This window comes from Chanodichthys erythropterus, chromosome 9, assembly GCF_024489055.1.
Source record: "Chanodichthys erythropterus isolate Z2021 chromosome 9, ASM2448905v1, whole genome shotgun sequence".
Classification (NCBI taxonomy): domain Eukaryota; kingdom Metazoa; phylum Chordata; class Actinopteri; order Cypriniformes; family Xenocyprididae; genus Chanodichthys; species Chanodichthys erythropterus.
The window spans coordinates 4,494,040-4,517,979 of NC_090229.1; the positions used below are offsets into that span (position 1 = coordinate 4,494,040).

General features: G+C 34.5%; 2 protein-coding genes across 2 annotated transcripts in view; one reads left to right on the forward strand and one right to left on the reverse strand.

Moving 5' to 3' along the window:
• Positions 1-75: 75 nt before the first annotated feature.
• Positions 76-9,023, reverse strand: prrt1b (proline rich transmembrane protein 1B). The gene is made up of 4 exons (XM_067394323.1): positions 8,879-9,023; positions 6,332-6,897; positions 1,389-1,517; positions 76-1,306 (listed from the first exon to the last, which is right to left on the reverse strand). The coding sequence occupies exons 1-4, from the start codon at positions 8,886-8,888 to the stop codon at positions 1,160-1,162; spliced, it is 852 nt and encodes a 283-aa protein (XP_067250424.1). The 5' UTR covers positions 8,889-9,023; the 3' UTR covers positions 76-1,159.
• Positions 9,024-19,381: 10,358 nt separating this feature from the next.
• Positions 19,382-23,940, forward strand: part of crb2b (crumbs cell polarity complex component 2b) — a 38,267-nt gene continuing 33,708 nt past the window's right edge. Inside the window, exon 1 of the mRNA XM_067393465.1 lies at positions 19,382-19,512. Coding sequence (XP_067249566.1) covers positions 19,446-19,512 — 67 coding nt within the window. The 5' untranslated portion in view covers positions 19,382-19,445. The remainder of the gene's footprint in view (positions 19,513-23,940) is intronic.

The following is a 23,940-nucleotide window of genomic DNA, read 5'->3' on the forward strand; positions in this document are numbered from 1 at the left end:
AATTTATAAACATGATTAGCTTTTTTTATTGAATGATGCAGGATGCAGCTTCACACAATAGTGGTTTTTACAAATATTTAGAGACTGTACACATAATTCTGTTTGTTAGCAATTGTAGATGATGGTAGTCTTTACTTAACAAAGTCAACAAAGGCACAAGCTTTATTACCAGTGACAGGAAGGTCTTTCATTTCCGATTCTAGGAACAAATGCCATAATCAGAGGTGGTAGTCAATACTTTTAAGACCTTTGAATGTAAATACAAACTCTATCAATGATTTCCTTCCTTTCCTTCTTTGATTCAATGAAGTCAGGGGTGAATCTTTTTACAATGTAAGACTTTAGTGTTTAAATAGCTCACAACTTTTACCAGCTTTTAATATGAGTATCACTTCTATATACAGGAGTTTCAGTTTTCTGTATTTGCTGCATATTGTACACAAACAGTCAAAAGTCTGGACAGATGTTTTGATTGGTATGCAATTCCCATAATTCCATTTGTATTGTTTCAGAATTGTAATGACTTGATTTATTACTATTTTCCACATTTTAGAATAATAGTAAAGAATGAGAAGTGACACCTTCAAACAACATCTGCATGCCGTAAAACTAGTTTATTCGCAGCAATTACACTATCGTTCAAAAGCTTGGGGGCAGTAAGGTTAGTTTTTAAAGGAAAATACTTTTATTCAGCAAGAATACATCAAAAAAGTGACAAAGACGTTTATAATGTTACAAACATTTCTATTTCAAATAAATGCACTTTCTATTTATCAGAGAATCCTGAAAAATAATATGTATCATGTTTTCAACAAAAGTATGAAGCAGCACAACTGTTTTCATCATTATTAATAATCATAAATGAGCAGCAAATCAGCATATTAGAATGATTTCTTAAGGATCTTGTGACACTGAAGACTGGAGAAATTATGCTGAAAATTCAGATCCCAGAAATAAATTAAATTTTACAATATATTCAAATAGAAAACGGTTATATTAACCCTAAATTGTAATAATATTTCACTGTTTTTATTGTATTTTTGATCAAATAAACAGCTTTGGTGAGCAGAAGAGACATCTTTCAAAAACATTATACATTTTTGCCAACTCCAAACTTTTGAACGGTAGTGTACATAACTGTTTTATCTGTCAGTAGTTTCTATACACAGAGCACTATCACTACATATATAATCCAGCCCACAAAAACAAATATGCCAAACATCAAACTGAACATGACAAGCAGACGAGCCTTCTGGGATGTTTTCTCAGCTTCACGGATATCACCCCTGGTCAACGCTGCACGCGTCTGCAGAGAGGTCAGAGGTCAGGATTAATGAATATCATTTGTATTTGTATTCGTATTCATGCATTGTCTTTCAGGTGCTCACTTCATAAGAGTACATGACTGCGACGAGGCCGCTCATGAGACAGCAGAAGATGGTCACCAGCAGAGACTCGACCAGGTAGTCTTTCGGTAAGGCCGGCTGCTCCTCTCCCAGTGGCGGCCCGTTCATGTACTGAAATCAAGTATTAGACATTTAGATCCAAACCGTAAGAATAACCAATAACTAGACCTGAAGCTTCAGACTTACAATGTAATCATTAGTTATTTGGTTGATGCTTTTTATCCAAAGTGACTCATGGTTTACTTATAACCAAGAGTAATCTGAATTTAAAGTGACGTGACGTGTAGCGTCAATTTGTGCTCTGCATTTCACCCATCCAAGTGACGCACACACATTAATGTTTAAATAATGAACCTTAATGTAAAGGGTTACCAAGATTTTAAGAGACAACGGTAACACTTTACAATAAGATCCATTAGTTAATGTTAGTCAATGCATTAACGAACAATACATTTGTTACAGTAATTTATTAATCTCTAATAAAAATACATCTGCTCATTATAAAATATCATTAACAGATAAACGTTTGATTTTAATAATGTATTATTAAATGTTGAAATTACATTATGATTAATAAATGCTTTAAATGTATTTTTATTGTTAGTTCATGTTAACAAATGGAAACTTACTTTAAAATAATAGCTAGACAATGATAAAAGATGAACTCTTGTGGTTTTATTCATTTAGTAATTCATGTAGAGATTATACCATACTAAACACCCATACTAAATTTCTCAGCCAATATGATAACTGTTTATTCAGAATATCTGCAGAATAACGATTATTCAGAATGATATCTGCAGATAACGGTAACCGATCGTTCAGAATATCTGCCGACAATAATTATTCCGAATGATATCTGCCGATGACTGATTATTCAGAATGATATCTGCAGATACTGGTAACTGATTGTTCAGAATATCTGCCAAAAATGATCATTCAGAATTATATCTGCCAATAACCGATTATATGATATCTGCTAATAACCGATTATTCAGAATATCTTCCGATAACAATAACCGATTATTCAGAATATCTGCCGATAGCCGATTACTCAGAATGTTATCTGCAGATAACCGATTATTCAGAATGTTATCTGCAGATAACCGTTTATTCAGAATGATATCTGCAGATACTGGTAACCGATTGTTCAGAATGTTATCTGCAGATACTGGTAACCGATCGTTCAGAATATCTGCCGACAATAATTATTCTGAATGATATCTGCAGGTAACCGATTATTCAGAATGATATCTGCAGATACTGGTAACCGATTGTTCAGAATATCTGCCAAAAATGATCATTCAGAATTATATCTGCCAATAACCGATTATATGATATCTGCCAATAACCGATTATTCAGAATATCTGCCGATAGCCGATTACTCAGAATGATATCTGCAGATAACCGATTGTTCAGAATGTTATCTGCAGATAACCGATTATTCAGAATATCTGCAGATACTGGTAACCGATTATTCAGAATATCTGCCGATAGCCGATTACTCAGAATGATATCTGCAGATAACCGATTATTCAGAATGATATCTGCAGATACTGGTAACCGATTGTTCAGAATATCTGCCAATAATGAGCATTCAGAATTATATCTGCCAATAACCGATTATTCAGAATATCTTCCGATAACAATAACTGATTATTCAGAATATCTGCCGATAGCCGATTACTCAGAATGATATCTGCAGATAACCGATTATTCAGAATGTTATCTGAAGATAACCGATTATTCAGAATGATATCTGCAGATACTGGTAACCGATTGTTCAGAATATCTGCCAAAAATGATCATTCAGAATTATATCTGCCAATAACCGATTATATGATATCTGCCAATAACCGATTATTCAGAATATCTGCCGATAGCCGATTACTCAGAATGATATCTGCAGATAACCGATTATTCAGAATGATATCTGCCGATAGCCGATTACTCAGAATGATATCTGCAGATAACCGATTGTTCAGAATGTTATCTGCAGATAACGATTATTCAGAATGATATCTGCAGATACTGGTAACCGATTGTTCAGAATATCTGCCAAAAATGATCATTCAGAATTATATCTGCCAATAACCGATTATATGATATCTGCCAATAACCGATTATTCAGAATATCTGCCGATAGCCGATTACTCAGAATGATATCTGCAGATAACCGATTATTCAGAATGATATCTGCAGATACTGGTAACCGATTGTTCAGAATATCTGCCAATAATGAGCATTCAGAATTATATCTGCCAATAACCGATTATTCAGAATATCTTCCGATAACAATAACTGATTATTCAGAATATCTGCCGATAGCCGATTACTCAGAATGATATCTGCAGATAACCGATTATTCAGAATGTTATCTGAAGATAACAGATTATTCAGAATGTTATCTGCGGATAGTGGTAACCGGTCGTTCAGAATATCTGCCAATAATGATCATTCAGAATTATATCTGCCAATAACCGATTATTCAGAAAATCTGCTGATAGCTGATTACTCAGAATGATATCTGCAGATACTGGTAACCGATTGTTCAGAATATCTGCCAATAATGAGCATTCAGAATTATATCTGCCAATAACCGATTATTCAGAATATCTTCCGATAACAATAACTGATTATTCAGAATATCTGCCGATAGCCGATTACTCAGAATGATATCTGCAGATAACCGATTATTCAGAATGTTATCTGAAGATAACCGATTATTCAGAATGATATCTGCAGATACTGGTAACCGATTGTTCAGAATATCTGCCAAAAATGATCATTCAGAATTATATCTGCCAATAACCGATTATATGATATCTGCCAATAACCGATTATTCAGAATATCTGCCGATAGCCGATTACTCAGAATGATATCTGCAGATAACCGATTATTCAGAATGATATCTGCCGATAGCCGATTACTCAGAATGATATCTGCAGATAACCGATTGTTCAGAATGTTATCTGCAGATAACGATTATTCAGAATGATATCTGCAGATACTGGTAACCGATTGTTCAGAATATCTGCCAAAAATGATCATTCAGAATTATATCTGCCAATAACCGATTATATGATATCTGCCAATAACCGATTATTCAGAATATCTGCCGATAGCCGATTACTCAGAATGATATCTGCAGATAACCGATTATTCAGAATGATATCTGCAGATACTGGTAACCGATTGTTCAGAATATCTGCCAATAATGAGCATTCAGAATTATATCTGCCAATAACCGATTATTCAGAATATCTTCCGATAACAATAACTGATTATTCAGAATATCTGCCGATAGCCGATTACTCAGAATGATATCTGCAGATAACCGATTATTCAGAATGTTATCTGAAGATAACAGATTATTCAGAATGTTATCTGCGGATAGTGGTAACCGGTCGTTCAGAATATCTGCCAATAATGATCATTCAGAATTCTATCTGCCAATAACCGATTATTCAGAAAATCTGCTGATAGCTGATTACTCAGAATGATATCTGCCGATAACCGATTACTCTGAATGTTATCTGCAGATAACCGATTATTCAGAATGATCTCTGCAGATACCAGTAACCGATTGTTCAGAATATCTGCCGATAATAATTATCCAGAATGATCTCTGCAGACCGATTGTTCAGAATATCTGCCGATAATGATTATTCAGAATGAAATCTGTCGTTACCAATAACAGATTATTCAGAATATCTTCTGATAATGATGACCGATTATTCAGAATATCTGATGATAACCGATTATTTAGAATGATATCTGCCAATACGATAATCGATTATTCAGAATATCTGCCGATAACTGATTATTCAGCATGATATCTGCTTATATGATAATCGATTATTCCGAATATCTGCTGATACAATAATCGATTATTCCAAATATCTGCCAATACCGAGAATCGATTATTCAGAATATCTGCCGATACCAATAACGAATCTTAACTGAGCGATTCTTGTATGCTGTTCACGTTTAGCGCTTCCACGTTCTATGTCAGAATGCCGATTATTGGCCGGCTCCTGCGTCAGCATCACACACATGCGTCCTCCTGCTCACATGAACAGCGTCAGCCAATAATGAGTTTGCATTCTGATGTCGGAATAAAGTCGTTATTTTTTTGTATTTTTGCCACTTCATAACATTAAGGTTGAACCATTGTAGTCACATGGACTATTTTAACAATGTTATTACTACTTTTCTGGACCTTGAATGACAGTAATTTTGTTGCTTTCTATGGAGGATAAAAAAACTCAGATTTCATTAAAAATATCTTAATTTGTGTTCCGAAGATGAACAAGGACTTGTGGGTTTTTGAACGACATGAGGGTGAATGAAAATTTTCATTTTTGAGTGAACTAACACTTTAATGTGATACATATGTGTCAGTCATGCATAAATGAAACAGGTCAGATTTCTTTAATAGTACTAATAAACTGAATGCATTTTAAATGCACAGTAACCAAGTTTATATAATTTTCATCAATAAATCAGTTTTTTTCAATCTCATACATTTTAACTATTTGAATGTTGGTTTGTGGAAGCCATATTTAACCATTTTCATACTTTTTAACTGAATAAATGTAATAGTTTTATTTTTAACAGATTTATGCTGATTCTAAACAATTTGAATAAATGCATTTTAAGAAAATATGATTTAAATAAGTTAATAATAAACTATGCCATGATTATTTTTTTTATGTATGAATGCCAAATATGCATCACATTAAGTTTATTAGTTTGTTAAAACTATGTAATCCAAATGGATGGGAATTTTATGTGCAATTCAAATACCTAAATCTTAAATTTAGGCCTAAATATTTTTTGCATGTTTTGGGTCACATGACTAGAGTTAATCAGCTTTAAATTTATGAGTTCATGAGTTTAGAGGTAAAACCATGATCTTACTATAGTGTAGGACGGGTACGTGGACGGTGGGAGGAAGGAGGGCTGGTAGAAAGCCGGCGGATTGGCTCCAGGTTGACAGGTGATGACGGGGTGGTTGGGGTAATGCATCATCGGTGACGGGAACATGAGGCCGGCTGTTTTAGGATCTGGTGGGCTGTATGGAGGTGGATTCATTGAGATGCTGGTGGCTGGACCGTCACCTCCAGGAGGCCCCGGGACTCCCTCCATGGTCACCCTGTCCAGCGTGTACGCAGGGTGGAGGGTGTGTGTGCTGTCCGTGTCGAATGCTGGGTTCAGCGTCCGGTTGCTGTCTGTCTCGTACGCCATATGGGCCGTTTGGTTGCTGTCCGTGTCGTACGCGGGATGGGTCGTTTGGATGCTGTCGCCGTCGGTCACCGGGTGGCCCGTCTGGATGCTGTCCGTGTCGTTTGTTGGGCCGGTGGTAAGGATGCTGACCGAGTCGTATGCTGGAACGCTGGGTAAGATCGAGGGCTCTCTCCTTGCAGATGAATCAGGAGGCCTTTGATGAAACCGTCTTGAATCATCGGGGAAGTTCGGAGGAGTGGCTGATGAACGGAAGAGACAGATGGAAGGTTAAATGTGATGATGTTTTCAGATTTATTTTAAAATACACTACTGTCCAAAACTTTGGGGTCAGTGAGATTTGTTTTAAGTCTCTCACAGTCTAAAAAATGCTGGGTTAGAATCAACCCAAGTTGGGTTGAAAATGGACAAATCAGAAGTTGGGTTAAATGTTTGACCAACCTGATTTAACTCAACTATTGTTTAAAAATTACTGTATTTCTTGCTTAAAATGAACCAAAATAGGTTGGAAATTAAAAATCAGACATAATTACTAGAAGCAACGATAATAATCAAAAGGTGAACATTTATTAATAAGCAATTTAATAAATGTTTGTTTAATTATCATACATTCAACTTATTAATAAACATATTTTGGGTTCATTTTAAGACAGAAATACAGTCATTTTTAAACAATAGTTGAGATAAATAAAACTGCCCAGCACGTTGGCCAAACATTTAACCCAACCACTGGGTTTGTACATTTTCAACCCAACTTGGGTTGTTTTTAACCCAGCATTTTTTAAAGGCATACTCACCAAAGCTGCATTTATTTGTTAAAAATACAGTTAAAAACAGTGAAATATTAGTATAGCTGTTTTTTTATGTGAATATATTGTAAAATATAACAAACTCATGTAATCAAAGTTGATTTTTCAGCATCATTACTCCAGTCTTCAGTGTCACATGATCCTTCAGAAATCAATCTAATATGACGATTTGCTGCTCAAGAAACATTTCGGTAAGAATTTCAATTGTTAACATTAGTTAAAAATATTAGTTAACATGAACCAACAATGCACAATACTTCTACGGCATTTATTAATCTTTAATTTCAACATTTTTACTAACTAATGTTCACAAAGATTAATAAATGCTTAAAATATATTACTCATTGCTAGTTTATATTTGCTAATGCATAAACTAATGTTAACAAAAGAGATGTTATTGGAAAGTGTTTCCAACATTATTATCAATGCTGAAAACTTCTTATTTTCTTATTTTTGTGGAAACTGAGATAAATTTTATTTTTCAGGAATATTTGATGAATAGACAGTTCAAAAGAACAGCATTTATTTGAAAAATATATATTTTTTGTCTTTCTGGTCACTTTTGATTAATTTAATGCATCTTTGATGAATAAAAGTAATAATTGTTTCCAAAAAAACCCCCCCCCAAACTTTACTTTCAGCTGCCCAAACATTTCAAATTCTGACTCAAATGTTTGAGGAATCCACAAGAATGCTTTGATATATGCAGTTTTCTTTAGAAAATACACAAATCTAGTTATTCTTGTTCGTTTGTTTAGGTGCTGCTGCACTCATCACCTGTAATATTCCTCCTGAGAGAGAGAGAGAGTTATTTGAAACCTCAGTCTTGGCCTGAAGGAAACTCAGCTCGAGGAGAAAACTTCACCTCCAAACCAGCCCATGAATTATTCACTCCTGATATACAAACCCTTCAGGTGAGACGCTCTCTGGTGACCCATTTTTATTCTTCAAATGAAGAACTATTTCATTTACGTGATCTCTAAATGCTGGTCAAACCTCAGTGAGGCTCTAATTCTCGGTTAATGCACTGTGAACTAACATTAAGAATGAACAATTGTATTTTTATAAACTAACATTGATAAAGGTTAATAAATGCTGTAATAATATAGAGCTTATAGTAAATGTTAACAAATTATTGTAAAATATCATTTGTAGGTTACCTTTTTAATATTTTTGTTTCATAAAATGTACTTCATAATTGTTTGACATGCTCAAACAAAAGCAGATCTCTTATCAAAACTCTTGTTTTCCTTCTCATCCCGTCCGTGTTTTTTATAAACAGACGGATTTACACAACTACCAACGCTCTTGGACGCTTTCCAACCTCCTCAGAGTTCTGATGTGACGACGAACAGAAGTTTTCCTGAATTTGATCAGGACTGAAAGAGTAAATGATAAAGGCTGGTCATTTTACCTGTGTCCATCAGCGACGGTCACAGTTCATCAGGAAGCAGAATAATCCTGTGGGAAAAATCCAGCGGGAGTGTGTTGATGTTGAGGGTGAGACGTGCATGTGTGAAATGGCTGTGGCCTCTCTCTCTCTCTCTCTGAACAGGATCATGTTTGTTTAATAATTGACGACTGATGCCTTGTGCTCGCGTGTTTATGAGTGTCCTTGTGAGCATACCTGCACGTGTTCATCTGTTATTGTAAACAAATGTCATGCATAAAATAATGTAATATGTGTATACATATATATACACATAATAGATAAATATATATATAATTTTTACATACAGTACAGTCCAAAAGTTTGGAACCACTAAGATTTTTAATGTTTTTAAAAGAAGTTTCGTCTGCTCACCAAGGCTACATTTATTTAATTAAAAATACAGTAAAAAACAGTAATATTGTGAAATATTATTACAATTTAAAATAACTGTGTACTATTTAAATATATTTGACAAAGTAAAAATTTTCAGCATCATTACTCCAGCCTTCAGTGTCACATGATCCTTCAGAAATCATTCTAATATGCTGATCTGCTGCTCAATAAACATTTATGATTATTTTCAATGTTGAAAACAGTTGTGTACTTTTTTTTTCAGGATTCCTTGATGAATAGAAAGTTCAAAAGAACAGCATTTATCTGAAATCCAAAGCTTCTGTAGCATTATACACTACCGTTCAAAAGTTTGGGGTCAGTAAGAATTTTGATTTTGATTTTTTTGAAAAGAAATGAAAGAAATTAATACTTTTATTCAGCAAGGATGCATTAAATCAATCAAAAGTGGCAGTAAAGACATTTATAATGTTACAAAAGATTAGATTTCAGATAAACACTGTTCTTTTAAACTTTCTGTTCATCAAATAATCCTGAAAAAAAATATTGTACACAAATATTTTGTACAATTGTACACATTAAATGTTTCTTGAGCAGCAGATCAGCATATTAGAATGATTTCTGAAGGATCATGTGACCCTGAAGACTGGAGTAATGATGCTGAAAATTCAGCTTTGCATCACAGGAATAAATTACTTTGTGAAATATATTAAAATAGAAAACAGTTATTTTACATTGTAATAATATTTCACAATATTACTGTTTTTACTGTATTTTTAATTAAATAAATGTAGCCTTGGTGAGCAGACGAAACTTCTTTTAAAAACATTAAAAATCTTAGTGGTTCCAAACTTTTGGACTGTATTGTATCCACACATGCAGTTCCGGTCAAAAGTCACATTACTATTTTGAATGTTTTTGAAAGAGTTCTCATATAATAAAGGCTGCATTTATTTTTATCAAAAACACAGAAAACCGTAATATTGTGAAATATTGTTACAATTTAAAATACCTGTTTTCTATTTGAATAAATGTTAAAATGTAATTTATATCCTGTGATCAAAGCTGAATTTTCAGCATCATTACTCCAGTCTTCAGTGTCACATGATCCTTCAGAAATCATTCTAATATGCTGATTTATTATCAATGTTGGAAACAGTTGTACTGCTTAATATTTTTTTCTTAGAACCTGTGATACTTTTTTCAGGATTCATTGCTGAATAAAAAGTTAAAAAGAACAGCATTTATTCAAATTAGAAAACATCTGTATACCAGCCTCTTGCTTTCCAACCAAACGCCCACAAGCGCTGTAGTGCAGTGACTAACAGTTACCAACAGGGGGCGCTAATTAGCCCGAATGATTAATGCTTCCTTTAACGCACTGTTGCCTAGACTGGTTAAAAAGATGACTTTGGAATGCTGTGGTGGTGATTTGTTATTAAAGTGTCACTTCTAATTCCAGACTTAGTTCATCCCTGCAGGATGTCTATTATATGCACACAATTGTGGAATATATTGATATGCACACACATAAAGTCTGTAATACTGATGAATGCATGTTTGTTTTATAATATTGTGAGCTTGAGTTGTGATCATCTCCTACATTGTTGCAGATCTGTTGGGGATGTTGTTTACTGAATCACACCAGCGTGAAGAGACTCGTGCAACAGGTAAACATGGTTTAATAAGAGTTTGAGAGAATGATATACATTATAAAAATTAGTTTCCCACAGTGGAAAAAAAAGTCAGAACTGCTTTCAGAACAACATGAGGGTGAGAAATGACTGACTCTCCAGTTAATTGTTCCATTGCGGTTTTTTTTTCTTAAAGTAAATAATTGTTTTAAAGTCAATTGTGTTAAAATATGAATATGTTGGTAAAATTGTAACCTTTATACAATAGTTTCAAAGCAGCTTCACAGTAATAAACAGGAAAATAACAGTGATTATTTTGTAAAATTCATCAATTATGAAACAAATTCAGCTGTAAAGTAGATCTACAGAAGATAAGTGTCATTATTCAGCTCAGTTCAATATTTTCATTTCAGTTGTTTTCAATAACAGGAAATGTTGCAGAGTTAGGGGTGCGTTGACACTTGTAGTTCAGTTCGTTTGGTTAATTTAGTCCGGACCAAAAAAGGAAAAAAAAAACATTTATTCCTGGTCCGAATAGCGTTCCGATTGGCAATTTTATCACCAAACCAAAAGATACCGAACTTTAATGCATAGGGATACATTCACAACCTGATTGGTCGGATTTTATTGCTTTTTTTGAGCCGAAACTTACCGATCGCACTAACCGGATGCTCCAGGCAGTTGGACATAGTGGTGTATTAGAGGTAAAAAATTATATAAATACTGTTCGGTTTCTTGCACAAACTGATCGTTTCGTGTCTTAGGACATCAATGTGTCGTCACGGGCCGCAGGGTTTAATTTGGATTTGTCTGTGCATGTTTTTTTTTTTGTTTTTTTTTACTCTCATAGATTGTGTTCCCATTGACACGCACTATACGACTGACAGACGGCAACGGTTGGAGTTAAAAATCATCATTTGTGTTCTTATGAAGAAACAAAGTCACCTATGTCTTGGATGCCCTGGGGGTAAGCAGATAAACATCACATTTTCATTTTTGGGTGAACTATCCCTTTAACCTGTTAACTGTCACCCCCACTTTTTTTTTTTTTTTTTTTTTTTTTTTTAAGAGAAGAAAATGCACTATCCAAACTTAAATGGTTGTAATTCAAGAACACTTTGGAGTATAGACATAAGGCTGGTCTTGTTTTAAAGAATTTGGCAGATTATTGTAGAAGTGAAATAACTTATGTAAATGAAACAGACAAAATGTTATAGAAGTTTAAGTTTATGAAAATGTAAAATGTAAAAATATAATATTTTATATAAAATATATATTTTACAAAACAAGTTTTACTCTAAAGCTGCAAGGAAATCAAAGCCAAAATTCTGAACAAGTTGTGTTTGAAATTTCAGGTTGATATCTCAAAAAATGAGCTTTCAGTAAGATTTTGTTTGGGCGCAGTACCACACTTTTTCACTAGATGACACCCAAGCTCCATTACTGACCATATAAAGGCGCCTCCATTTCCATATATGGTTTGAGTGATCTGAACCATTTCCATTATTTTCATACAATTTATGAAGTACAATCCTATATAGAAGTAGTATGGGAAGTTTGGCAGAATTTGATATGAATTCAGCCTCTAATAAACATAAAAATAACATGAATGTGGGTTATAGATCGCCGCCACAATCATAAATGTATTTTTTTTTTTCTATTAAAAACATTTTCAGACCTTTTTTTTCTCAAAAAAATTGAATGGATGTTATCTTTTGAACTCTTGGCATGAAAACAAACATGTTTCAACCAATCTTTGATGATTTTTCGTGTTCATATTTCAAAATAAAGGTCTGAACATGCCTTATGAGTATGAAAATATGCTTGTTGCAAATTGATAAATTACTGCTCTTCTGTAATTTATTTTGAAAATCACCAAATATGAAAATTCTAAGCTTTCAAATGATAGTTTGTCAAGATTAGTTTAGGTTTAGTATAGAATATTACTGTTTTAAATATGTAATGGCTGTGGGCCCACCGGTGGGCCAGTGACATTTAACAGTAAAATACCCTAATTGAACTGAAGCTTAATCCTGGCTTAGCCAAAGCCCTGTCTGTGAAACCGGCCCTTAATCTACTATAGATTTAGTCGACTAAAATCTTATGATATACATTGGAAACAATTTCCAATGACTAAAATATGACTAAAACTAAATAGCATTTTAGTCCAAAGACTATGGCTAAAACTAAATCAAAATTTGCTGTCAAAATTAACACTGGTCCATATAGATCCTTTTCTTGGGTGGATCAGAACACTGAGCTGATTTACTCTGATCTCAGGTTTTTGTGTGTCTCCCTCAATCAGGTGCTCATATTTCTGCTCTGACTCGGAGCCGAGCGTCCGTATGAAACACCGTCAGACTCTGACTCAGAGATTATTAAACCTGGAGCTGAATAAACTCCAGCATATGATCTCAAAACACTCATCATGACACATCATGAGTCAGTTCATCTCCTCATTTCAGCTTGAAATTGCTAAAGAAAAGTCACACACAATCCCCAAACCACCATGCTGTCCACCTGCTGTTCTTTGTGAACGGATGATTCGGCTCCTTTTGGTGCTTTTTGAGGTAATCCGATTATACCGGTTAAACCTCTTTTTTTTTCGTTGATTTCTTCAACCAAGAAGATTCATTAATTGCCCCTGTTATTAAAGCAGAACAATACAGTAGCAACATTTTAGATTTTATGAACTGAACTGTATATTAACTGATTCATATTTACACCTACCAAAGTACTAAAATCTGTTTTGCACCTTTATGATATACTGACAAGCACCATAATAACACATGTGGTAAAGAGAAAGTCACATGATGAATCAAAGTTCATCACAAGTAGCTTATTTCACAAGCTGAGATAAATATTAATAATATATAGAAGGTACACCGTATCATAAACACAAAACACATGGTAATACACACACTGTAAAAAATCTTCTTAGCTATTTGTGTTGGAAAACAAGTCAAAATATTCTTAAATCAAGACACATTTACTGGAGAAGTAAAATGACTGAAGATATTAAAGTCTTGTTTAATGAAAAATGAAGTTTGTGCTTAAAAATATCTGCCAATGTGGTCAGAAAAATAACAACTGTTAACTGCACTGGCTGTTTTATCTCATATTTTGATGCATCAGTGATTGGATATAAACGTTGAGTTCAGAGTGATTCTGTTTTGGTTCACAAATGCTTATGCTGTGTAATAAAAGTGGAGGGAAAAACTTCAGGGATGTTGAATGAGGTGAAACATCCACGCCGTGGAATTCCTTCAGACTGACATTCATGTGGGATGAGATTGTTGTTACATCTGGGGGTTTAAGAAACAAGATAAATCTGCTGAGCAGAAGAGATAAGAGCCCGTTTTAACTCTGCGGAAAGATGTTTTCATTGTTCTGGCCTTTACATAATGAACTGAACCTTAGTGTAAAGTGTTACAGGGGAAATCTTTTGAAAACGGCCTGAAATAGTTCCTTATAAATAGAAATATAGTGACATATTTATTTATATAGATTAAGCCATTTTTAGCCAAATAATATCATTAGATTATATTCCAAAGCCTCTATAGTCTTCTTTTTGAGTATCTGCTATACAATTAAAACAATTCTCAATCAGAAAATCCTAGTAAATTTCACAAATAATTACAAAGAAATGGCAAGTAAAAAATTAAAGATTTTAAAGGCAACTTTTCTTTCAGTGTATTTTAAGTGCAGATCTTTCCAGAGGGACCTGCGATGATCTCTGAGACACTATATGGTTTTGTAAATGTCTCAAACCTTCATAAAATCATGTTTAACCTTTTAATACGGAAGAGGATTAGGACCAAGCAATAATAAAAAAATAAAGCCATCTCGAGATTAAAGTTGTTAAATTTTGAGAAAAAAGTCCAGATAAAATGTTGAGAATAAAGTCATTAAATTACAAGAAAAAAGTTGTTAAATTACGAGAACAAATTTGTTAAATTATGAGAAAATGTCGTTAAATTATGAGAAAAATGTTAAATTTCGAGAAAAAAGTCGAGATAAAATGTTGAGAATAAAGTCAATAAATTACAAGAAAAAAGTCGTTAAATTACAAGAACAAATTCGTTAAATTATGAGAAAAATGTCCTAAAAATTTCGAGAAAAAAGTCGAGCTAAAATGTTGAGAATAAACTTGTTAAATTCTGAGAAAAAACTCATTAAATTATAATTTTTTTCAACATTTTATCTCGACTTTTTTTCTCGAAATTTAACAAGTTTTTTTCTCGTAATTTGATGACTTTATTCTCAATATTTTATCTCGATTTTTTTTTCTCGTAATTTAACTTTTTTTTCTTGTAATTTAATGACTTTATTCTCAACATTTTATCTCGATTTTTTTTCTCGTAATTTAAAACTTTTTTTTCTTGTAATTTAATGACTTTATTCTCAACATTTTATCTTGATTTTTTTCTCGAAATTTAACGTTTTTTTCTCATAATTTAACGACTTTTTTCTCGTAATTTAATTAGTTTATTCTCAACGTTTTATTTTGACATTTTTCTCGAAATTTAACGGGTTTTTTCTCGAAATTTAACAACTTTAATCTCGAGATGGTTTTAATTTTTTATTATTGCTTGGCCCTAATCCTCTTCCATATTTTAAAGCTACTGTATCATATTTGATACACAAATTTCTAAGGCCAAGTGATCAAATCAACTTCATGATTTCTGTCATCTGATTGATAATTTAGACTTTTTTTTTTTTTATCAAGTAAAAGTTTTTAGTGTAATTATACCTCAGCTCGTGTCTTTCTGCTGTCAAATCTTTACCAGTTTTTATAAATTGAATGTTAGAATAACTTTGATATTGTTAGTAACATTTCAAGATGAACACTTACTGGACTGAAGAGACTTTATTCTGGTCTGGATAATCAAGTAAGTTTTAATGTTAAAAATATGTTAGTATCAAATATGATCATCAGTCTTTTGAGGAAGGTTTATTTGTTCATCTCTCAATCATCATTGTGTTGCATTTTATTATAGGTTTCAAAACTACGGAGATTTTTTTATAAAACTAAGCATTTAAATATCATCTTACTATGACATTATTGGCACATATTAATATTTATATGCATTTTATGTAAGTATCTGCTATACTGTTATAAAGATTTCACTGATTTACATTACAAGCATCAGAATTTCATCTTGCGTTTTAGCCGTATAAATATCAGCATCTGCACCAAATTTCATATTTTTGCTCAGTTTCGGCCTCTGAATAAAATTGAGCTGTTTTTTCCTTCTATATCATGCTATATGAGCAATAAAAGCCTACTGTGGTAAATATGATACCACACAAAAACACAAGTGAAAACTTTGAATTTTTTTTTTTTTTAAAATAGTCCGAAAAATTGATTTTCTTCTTCTTCAGTGGAATAGTTTTAGACAGAATCTGACCATTCAGGCTTTACAATGTTAATTGGCAGGATAATATGCAGAAATAGAAATAGGCTGCTGATAAAGTGATTGTTGCTGATGTTATGCAGCTCAAAAGATGTCTTATTTTGTTAAATATGAAGTTCTCTGAGGCTGATAAAATCCTGATGGCTCAATCTCAGTCTTTCTGTGGTCACTCCTAGCGGTGATCCGGTCGTGTGTGTGTGTGTGTGTTTTCACTCATCATCAGGGCTTCATTATCTGCTGACTGCTGCTTTATCCTTTAATTAAAGTTCATGCTGTAATAATAATGATATTAGTCAGATGTAGAGCTGAGTGAGATGGGGATTATTACAACACTCTTCCCACTGTCAGTTACACAGGATTGCTTTCTTAAAGGACAGCTTCCTTATTATGCATATACATATTCTATTCAATGATTTAATAATTACATTTTTCCCATATGTAATGTTAAATTACAATCCAATCACCAAAAGGATTTTTACAGCTTCAATAAAAGTGCACTGACAGTTTTCATGAACTCTTCAGGCTTCGTTCAGACTGCAGGCAAAAGTGGCCTGAATCCGATTTGGATCTGGTTTTGTTCATAACAGTGTGAACAGCACAAACCACATGGAATGTGATCCATATGCGGTGCAAAATCAGGTACAGGTCGGATGTTTTTCATTGTGACCTCATACTGGAATTCATAATTCATATGTGGTTTTTATGCTGCATTAGGCCGATGTAAAACTCCATTATACAACATTTCAACACGGTTCATTTCAGGTTGAACACCTTACACAAGAATGTGTTGTAAAGCTCTTAATCTCCCTCATTTGAATAAAATGTCTGGAACTTTTTCAGAAGGATCCTGAAGAGAGGAAAACCCCGCTGGAGTTTAATGAGGGTCCCGTGAGGAATGCAGATTGGAGTCGGGCATGTGGTGTTGGTCTTTACACCATCGGCTGAATAGTTTAATTAACCAGCGTCTGCTCTTGGGTGTCAGCGTGGGTGTTTATGGGATCAGATGAGCGGGATCAGACCTGTATTAATGTCAACGCTAATAGATCTGAGTAAACGGGCAGGTGACATGACAGCAGCTGTGTTCAGAATATATATTTTTTATCATATCTTTTATTTGTTTTACTCTAAATTTTAAAAAATGTATGTGAAAATAAAGTTGTAAGGGGCAGTCAAGTTATCATCTAGAAGATAAAGATAAATGCATTATTTTAAATGTTCAAATGTGTCTTTAGTTAGTGTGTAATGTTGCTGTACATCAACAACATCTGCAAAGTTACGACAATGCAAAGGGAGATATTTTCTTTTACAGAAATCGCTTTTTAAAGACTACAACAAATGGCTGTTAGAGACTACAACGAGCTTCTTCCCAGGTTGGTGACATCAAAAACCCCAAAATTTACATAAACCCCGCCCCCGAGAACACGCAAAAAAGGGGGTGGGGCCATGTTGGGCTGCTTTAGAGAAGAGGAAGAGTTGTTTTTGTAAATGCCGTCATTTTACACCGGACTGCTTCACAAACGAGGCTCAATTCAACACAAAAGATGAACATGACGGCACATGCTAGTGGATGAGTTGAATCAACTCCACAGCAACGACATCAATTTATCCACTAACCATTCAGAAACGTCTAAAAGTTGTAACTTCTTCCTGAGTCTCTCCATCAGTGTCGACTCCGGTTTGAACAATGTAAGGCTGAACACTTTCCTCATTTTGGCTGCGTGAGATTCTCCGGCTTTGTTGTTGTTGAGCTGCTAAAGCTCCGCCCTCTTCTGGAAAGGGGGTGGGAGCAGCAGCTCATTTGCATTTAAAGGGACACACACAAAAATGGTGTGTTTTTGTTCACTCCCAAATAGGGGACATTCTAAAACGCTTAACGTGAAAAAGGCTTAACGTGGCTTAATGTAGGACAGTGTAAGACAGTGATTTTAACAGACCAAACTTACTAAATATCATTATAATAAAGTATACTATGTGCAAAAAATCAGATGAGCCCAAAATATGATCTTAACGCGTTTTATAACACGTTAAGCTAAGTTTGGTCTGTTAAAATCACTGTCTTAGTACATTAAGCCACGTTAAGCTCTTTCTTATAACGGTTTTCTATGGGAGAAAAAAGCTTAACGTGTTATAAAACGCGTTAAGATCATATTTTGGGCTCATCTGATTTTTTGCACATAGTATACTTTATTATAATGATATTTAGTAAGTTTGGTCTGTTAAAATCACTGTCTTAGTACATTAAGCCACGTTAAGCCTTTTTCACGTTAAGCGTTTTAGAATGTCCCCCAAAGGGAGGCAAATTTGACAAGCTATAATAAATGATCTGTGGGGGATTTTGTGCTGAAACTTCACACACACATTCTGGAGACACCAGAGACTTATTTTACATCTTGTGAAAAGGGCATTATAGGACCCCTTTTAATAAAACTAAAGACATAGAAAACATTTTTCTTACTTGAAATAAAATAAAATAAAAAAAATATATATAATTTTTCACAAAATTTCTAATTTCTCACTAAAATTACTGAACAAATTAAATAAACTAAAATGAAAACTGAAAATATTAAAAATAAAATCTAATTCAAAATATTAGCATTTTAATGATACTAACATTGCTCTTAATATTTGCGATTTTGGTTCAACTTAATCTAAAACTACTTTAAACAACTTTTTCTATTATTGTTTTATTATTATTCATCGCTATTATTCATGCATTTCATACTGAGATGAAATTGTGAACAATTGCAACATTCTCTCTCTACTCTGTCAACTACCTCAGTTTTGTCAGGTTTAACAGCTGAATTAGCTTAAACTAACACTCATTTGTGCTGAAGGTCATGTAAAAGTGGTCAGAGGTAATGACCATCTGCTCCTGAAGAGAGAGAGAGAGAGGGAGGAGTTCAATCAAAGTGTGAGAGAAAGAGACAGAGATGGAGATTTAACAGATCAGCAGACAGGAGTTTGTTAGGAGCAGGATAAAGGATTCCGCCGGGAAAGATCCACACCGTGTTTTCCATCATACCGCAGGAGAGTAACACCAGCAGCGAAGTGAACCAGAGAGACAGATAACAGACAGAACTGAAATCACGGTCATGATGTGCGAATATTTACACAAGTGCCCGCAGGTTTAGAGCATCACTTCAGGACATGGAGTTTGGGCGGATTTATTTACGATATAAAAGAGCAGCTCTGCTGTCACTGATGTTCAAACTGGGTAAGACACGTCTTTTATGTTTATGATTTCATATCTAAAGCTCATTTGAGTAATGGAAAAACTGTGTTTAGGGTTCAGTGACATTTAAGTTTAGGGGCTTTTTTTAAAAGAAATTAATACTTTTATTCAGCAAGAATCTATTAAATTGATAAAAAATGACAGGCTAAAGACATTTATAATGTTTCAGAAGATTTATATCTCAAATAAATGCTCTTCTTTTGAACTTTCTATTAAAAAAAAACAAAATTTCTAACATTGATGTTTTCAACATTGATAATAATCATAAATGTTTCTTCAGCAGCAAATCATCATATTAGAATGATTTCTGAAGGATCATGTGACACTGAAGACTGGAGTAATGATGCTGAAAATTAAGCTTTTGATCACAAAAATTTATTAGATTTTACAATATATTTACATAGAGAACAGTTCTTTTAAATTGTAAAAATATTTCACTATTTTTACTGTATGTTTGATCAAATAAATGCAGCCTTGTTGAGCAGAAGAGACTTTTAACAACAAAAACATTAAAAAACAACAGTTGTGTAGAATCGAGCTTATAGAAAACAGGTAGTTCATGTATAACATATTCTTAAATTTTGTATGATTATAGAGGAATGCAAAATATAGCATGCCACACTACAGGACACTGTTGTCACAGCTTGACTTACAGCAAATATACAGCATTATATTACTAATAGACTTTATGTATGTTTTGTCTTGGTTCTCTATAGCCTGTAATTAAACGCTTCAATGCATCAAGTGGCTCTGTGCAGAGTTCTGCATGATGAAGTCCAGCATCTGCAGATGGCAGGTTGTTTTGTCCTGTAGGCAGAAGCGTTTACTGTGAGAGAGAGTTGGAGTGGTGGTGTCGTAAGAGAAGAGGTGCAGTAATTGTGAATTAGCGCATGTAGAGGACAAGAGCAGCCATCTGGCCGTCAGATCGTTCAGAATGAGTGATAATCAGAGAAGCCCCTCACTGAGACACACACGATCAGCATTCACACAAACACTCATTCAGCTGCTGCTGAGCTGCTGTCACACGGGCCGAGGGAAAAACAGCATGAAAACATGTAAATTCTAGTAATGCATCATTTAATTGGTGTCTGTGTTACTGTTTGTGGATGAATTACAAAGAAAACTTTCTGTACATCACCACCACACTGCTAGGATGATAGGAAAAGAAGTACACTTTAGACGAATGAAATTTATGGTAAACTAAATTATACTTTAGATTTATATAATGTCATTCCTATTGAAACTTGAAAGTCATGTATTTTAATTTGACATTATTACAAAGTGCGCTTCTTAAAAGAGTGCTTAAGTGTGTGAAGAAAGTCTACTCTCTTTAAGTGCACTTACGTGGCCTTCTGTTGTATTAATATTATGTTATCTATTATATATATACTTTTAAGATTTGAAGTATAGTACAGATTTAATACAGTTAAGTGCCCTTTTTTCACAGGTGTTGCCAGAGTTTTGCTTTTTAGTTACTTTTAGTTAGTGTTGCTAGGTGGTTCTGCATTGTTAGGCTGTTTAGGATGCTGTGGTTGGTTGCAAGGGCGTTGCTACAGTAGACTGTTTTTGGGATGTTGTGGGTGATTGCTAGGGTGTTGCCTGGTAGTTTATATAGTGTTGTGGTTGCTAGGCTGTTTCTAGGGTGTTGTGGGTGGTTGCTAGGGCATTGCTAGGCTGTTTCAAGGGTGTAGTGGGTGGTTGCTAGGGCATTGCTAGGCTGTTTCTGGATGCTGAGGATGATTGCTAGGGTGTTTATAGGCTGTTTCAAGGGTGTTGTAGTTGGTTGCTAAGGCATTCCTAGGCTGTTTCTAGGATGTTGTGGGTGTTTGCTAGGGCGTTGCTTGGTGGTTTATAGGATGTTGTTAGTGGTTGCTAGAGTGTTGCTAGGCTGTTTTAGTGCGTTGTGGGTGGTTGCTAGGGCATTTCAAGGCTTTTTCTAGGATGTTGTGGATGATTGCCAGGGCGTTGCATGGCTGTTTCTAGGGTGTTGTGGATGGTTGCTAGGGCATTGCTAGGTAGTTTCTAGGGTGTTATGGGTGCTTGCTAGGGCATTGCTAGGGTGTTTCTAGGCTGTTGTGGGTGGATATGACTCCGGTTCCTCCTTTAATGTCCATATGTGGGATCTTTCCGCCTGTTTTCTGGTACAGAAGGTGAAAATTGTACATCTTATTACTTAGTAAAATAACACACATGACTGGAGGAATCATTCATGTCTGGATGATTCACACTCCGTTAGCTTGAGCAACAGTAAACATGATGTTTGCCCCTAATGAGCTGTTTGTCACAGTTCCTCATTATTAGCTTATGAATGAAACAGTAGCGTGTCGTCATGCCGTTCAGATGAGTGTGTCTCATTGTTCTGCTGGGAGTTTCAGTGTAAGTGATTTTTGGAGCTCCACCCTAATGAAGCTGTGACCCATTTCTGCACTTGCGGGAAGCCTGAATCCTGGGTACTTTTGGGCAGATTGAAAGCGCAGGGCAAGACGTGCGGCATAGTTGACCATCGCCATGGAAACCCCGCCGGAGAGCGCTGCCACTTCACTCTTTGTGTTTAAGTGGAATAGCAGCTCACATTTGTTTTGACTGAATGTGCTGCATTGAATCTTTAAGCTCTGATGAAGCCGTGACCATGACTGGATGGACTTAGTCTGTGTTTGAAAACAACATGTAAAATTCTTTATCCATGGAGTTATTGTTGTTTTCCAAGTATGTAGTTACATTAAACCCATCTCCAGAAATTTGTTTGTTTTTTCCAGGATAGAGGGATGTTTCCTGGATTGGCATCGGAAATCGCTTATTTCAGATATTATAGATGAAATGAGACTCAAAACACATCCTTTAGACTCCAACTGGAGGAGTTATATATATATATATATATTATTAGGGGTGCAACGGTTCAGATTACTCACGGTTCAGTTTGTATCACAGTTTTAGGCTCACGGTTTCGGTACGGTTCAGTATGTGCTATGTTCTGGTAAAAAATGACTACTGTCAAATAAAAAAAAAAAAGGAACAAATAATCAAACAGCACAAATAAATACAGTAAACCAAAGATACAAATAAATAAAGCTTTTCAGGTTTTTCATGTATCCAGTTTTCAGGTACAGAAATTGAATATAGTAGCTAATAAAATGTAAAACAACATTGCATATAATTAGTAAGTTAATATTCAGTACTTGTCTTAAAGGGACTTTGTTATATCAGAGATGGCAGAGAGAATTATTCATTCCATTGTCTGTTTAACATCCCACCGCTGTATGGCCAGATGATATGAAAACTGTGTTTTTCGGCTGGATAAAGCAAACCAGCGTCTCGCTAGTAAAGTTTTAATGGATGAGGATTGCAATCAAAGGAAAGACGAATGCACGAGTTTGTTATATTGATGTGCAAACATATCATGTATGAGCACTCTCAACACACTGATCACGCATTGTATTTATGCACAGACACATTTCAGTACATTCACATTGTTTTCACACAAAAATTCAGGATAAGTTTTGATTTGTCCTGTGTATGTTGCAGTGTTTAGTAATTCTGAATGGATCCGTTTACTGTAGTATGTGTAGTCAGCTCAAGGCGGTTGGTTTAGGTGTTTTGGCATTGCCTTGTGGTCCTGTTCAGTATCACAACTTGATTTGTCTAAAATGTAAACAAACACTTTGCTGTTCCACATACTATAAATACACTGTGAATTCTGAATGTTTTTTTGCTGTGATTTTTTTTTTTTTTTTTTTTAAATCTAAATTTACTTTGAAAAATACAGTTTTGTGAAAATCACACTTCAATCTGATGGTTTACTTTGCTGGATATAGGCAATGATGGCAAAATGGACGTGTTAAACAAGATAAATGGTGTATGCTTAATTTTAATATTTATTTTTAGAAAAACATCCCTTTTGAATGGTAGTGTGTGTGTGTGTGTGTGTGTGTGTGTGTGTGTGTGTGTGTGTGTGTGTGTGTGTGTGTGTGTTTCCTCCCTGGTCTCTCTTCTGTTCGTGAGAGTCTGTACCAGTCTCTGGATCATCCGTCTCTCTGCAGCGGCTCAGAGGAGGTTCATCTCTGAGAGCTGTCGGACACAGAGCGGTCACAGGGCGTCAGGGTCAGATAACTCACTCAGGATAAAGATCACAGCAGTCCTCCTTCACACCAACAAGAGCACTGCGAGGATTAAAGCAGACAATAATGGGTGTATGTTATGTGTTTCTCAAGTCAGAATGAGTTTTTGATAAAGTCCAGGAGCAGCACACACTTTAATTGAAATCCTTTATCTTTACAAACGAGATCATTTGGTTTTCTTCTAGACACATATTATTTAAAAAGACATTTAAAATAATATTAAAAGTTAGATAGTACATCTTGCTTCACCTGCATTCAAACCGTATTCTCACTTAAAGCAATATATCGGCTGGAT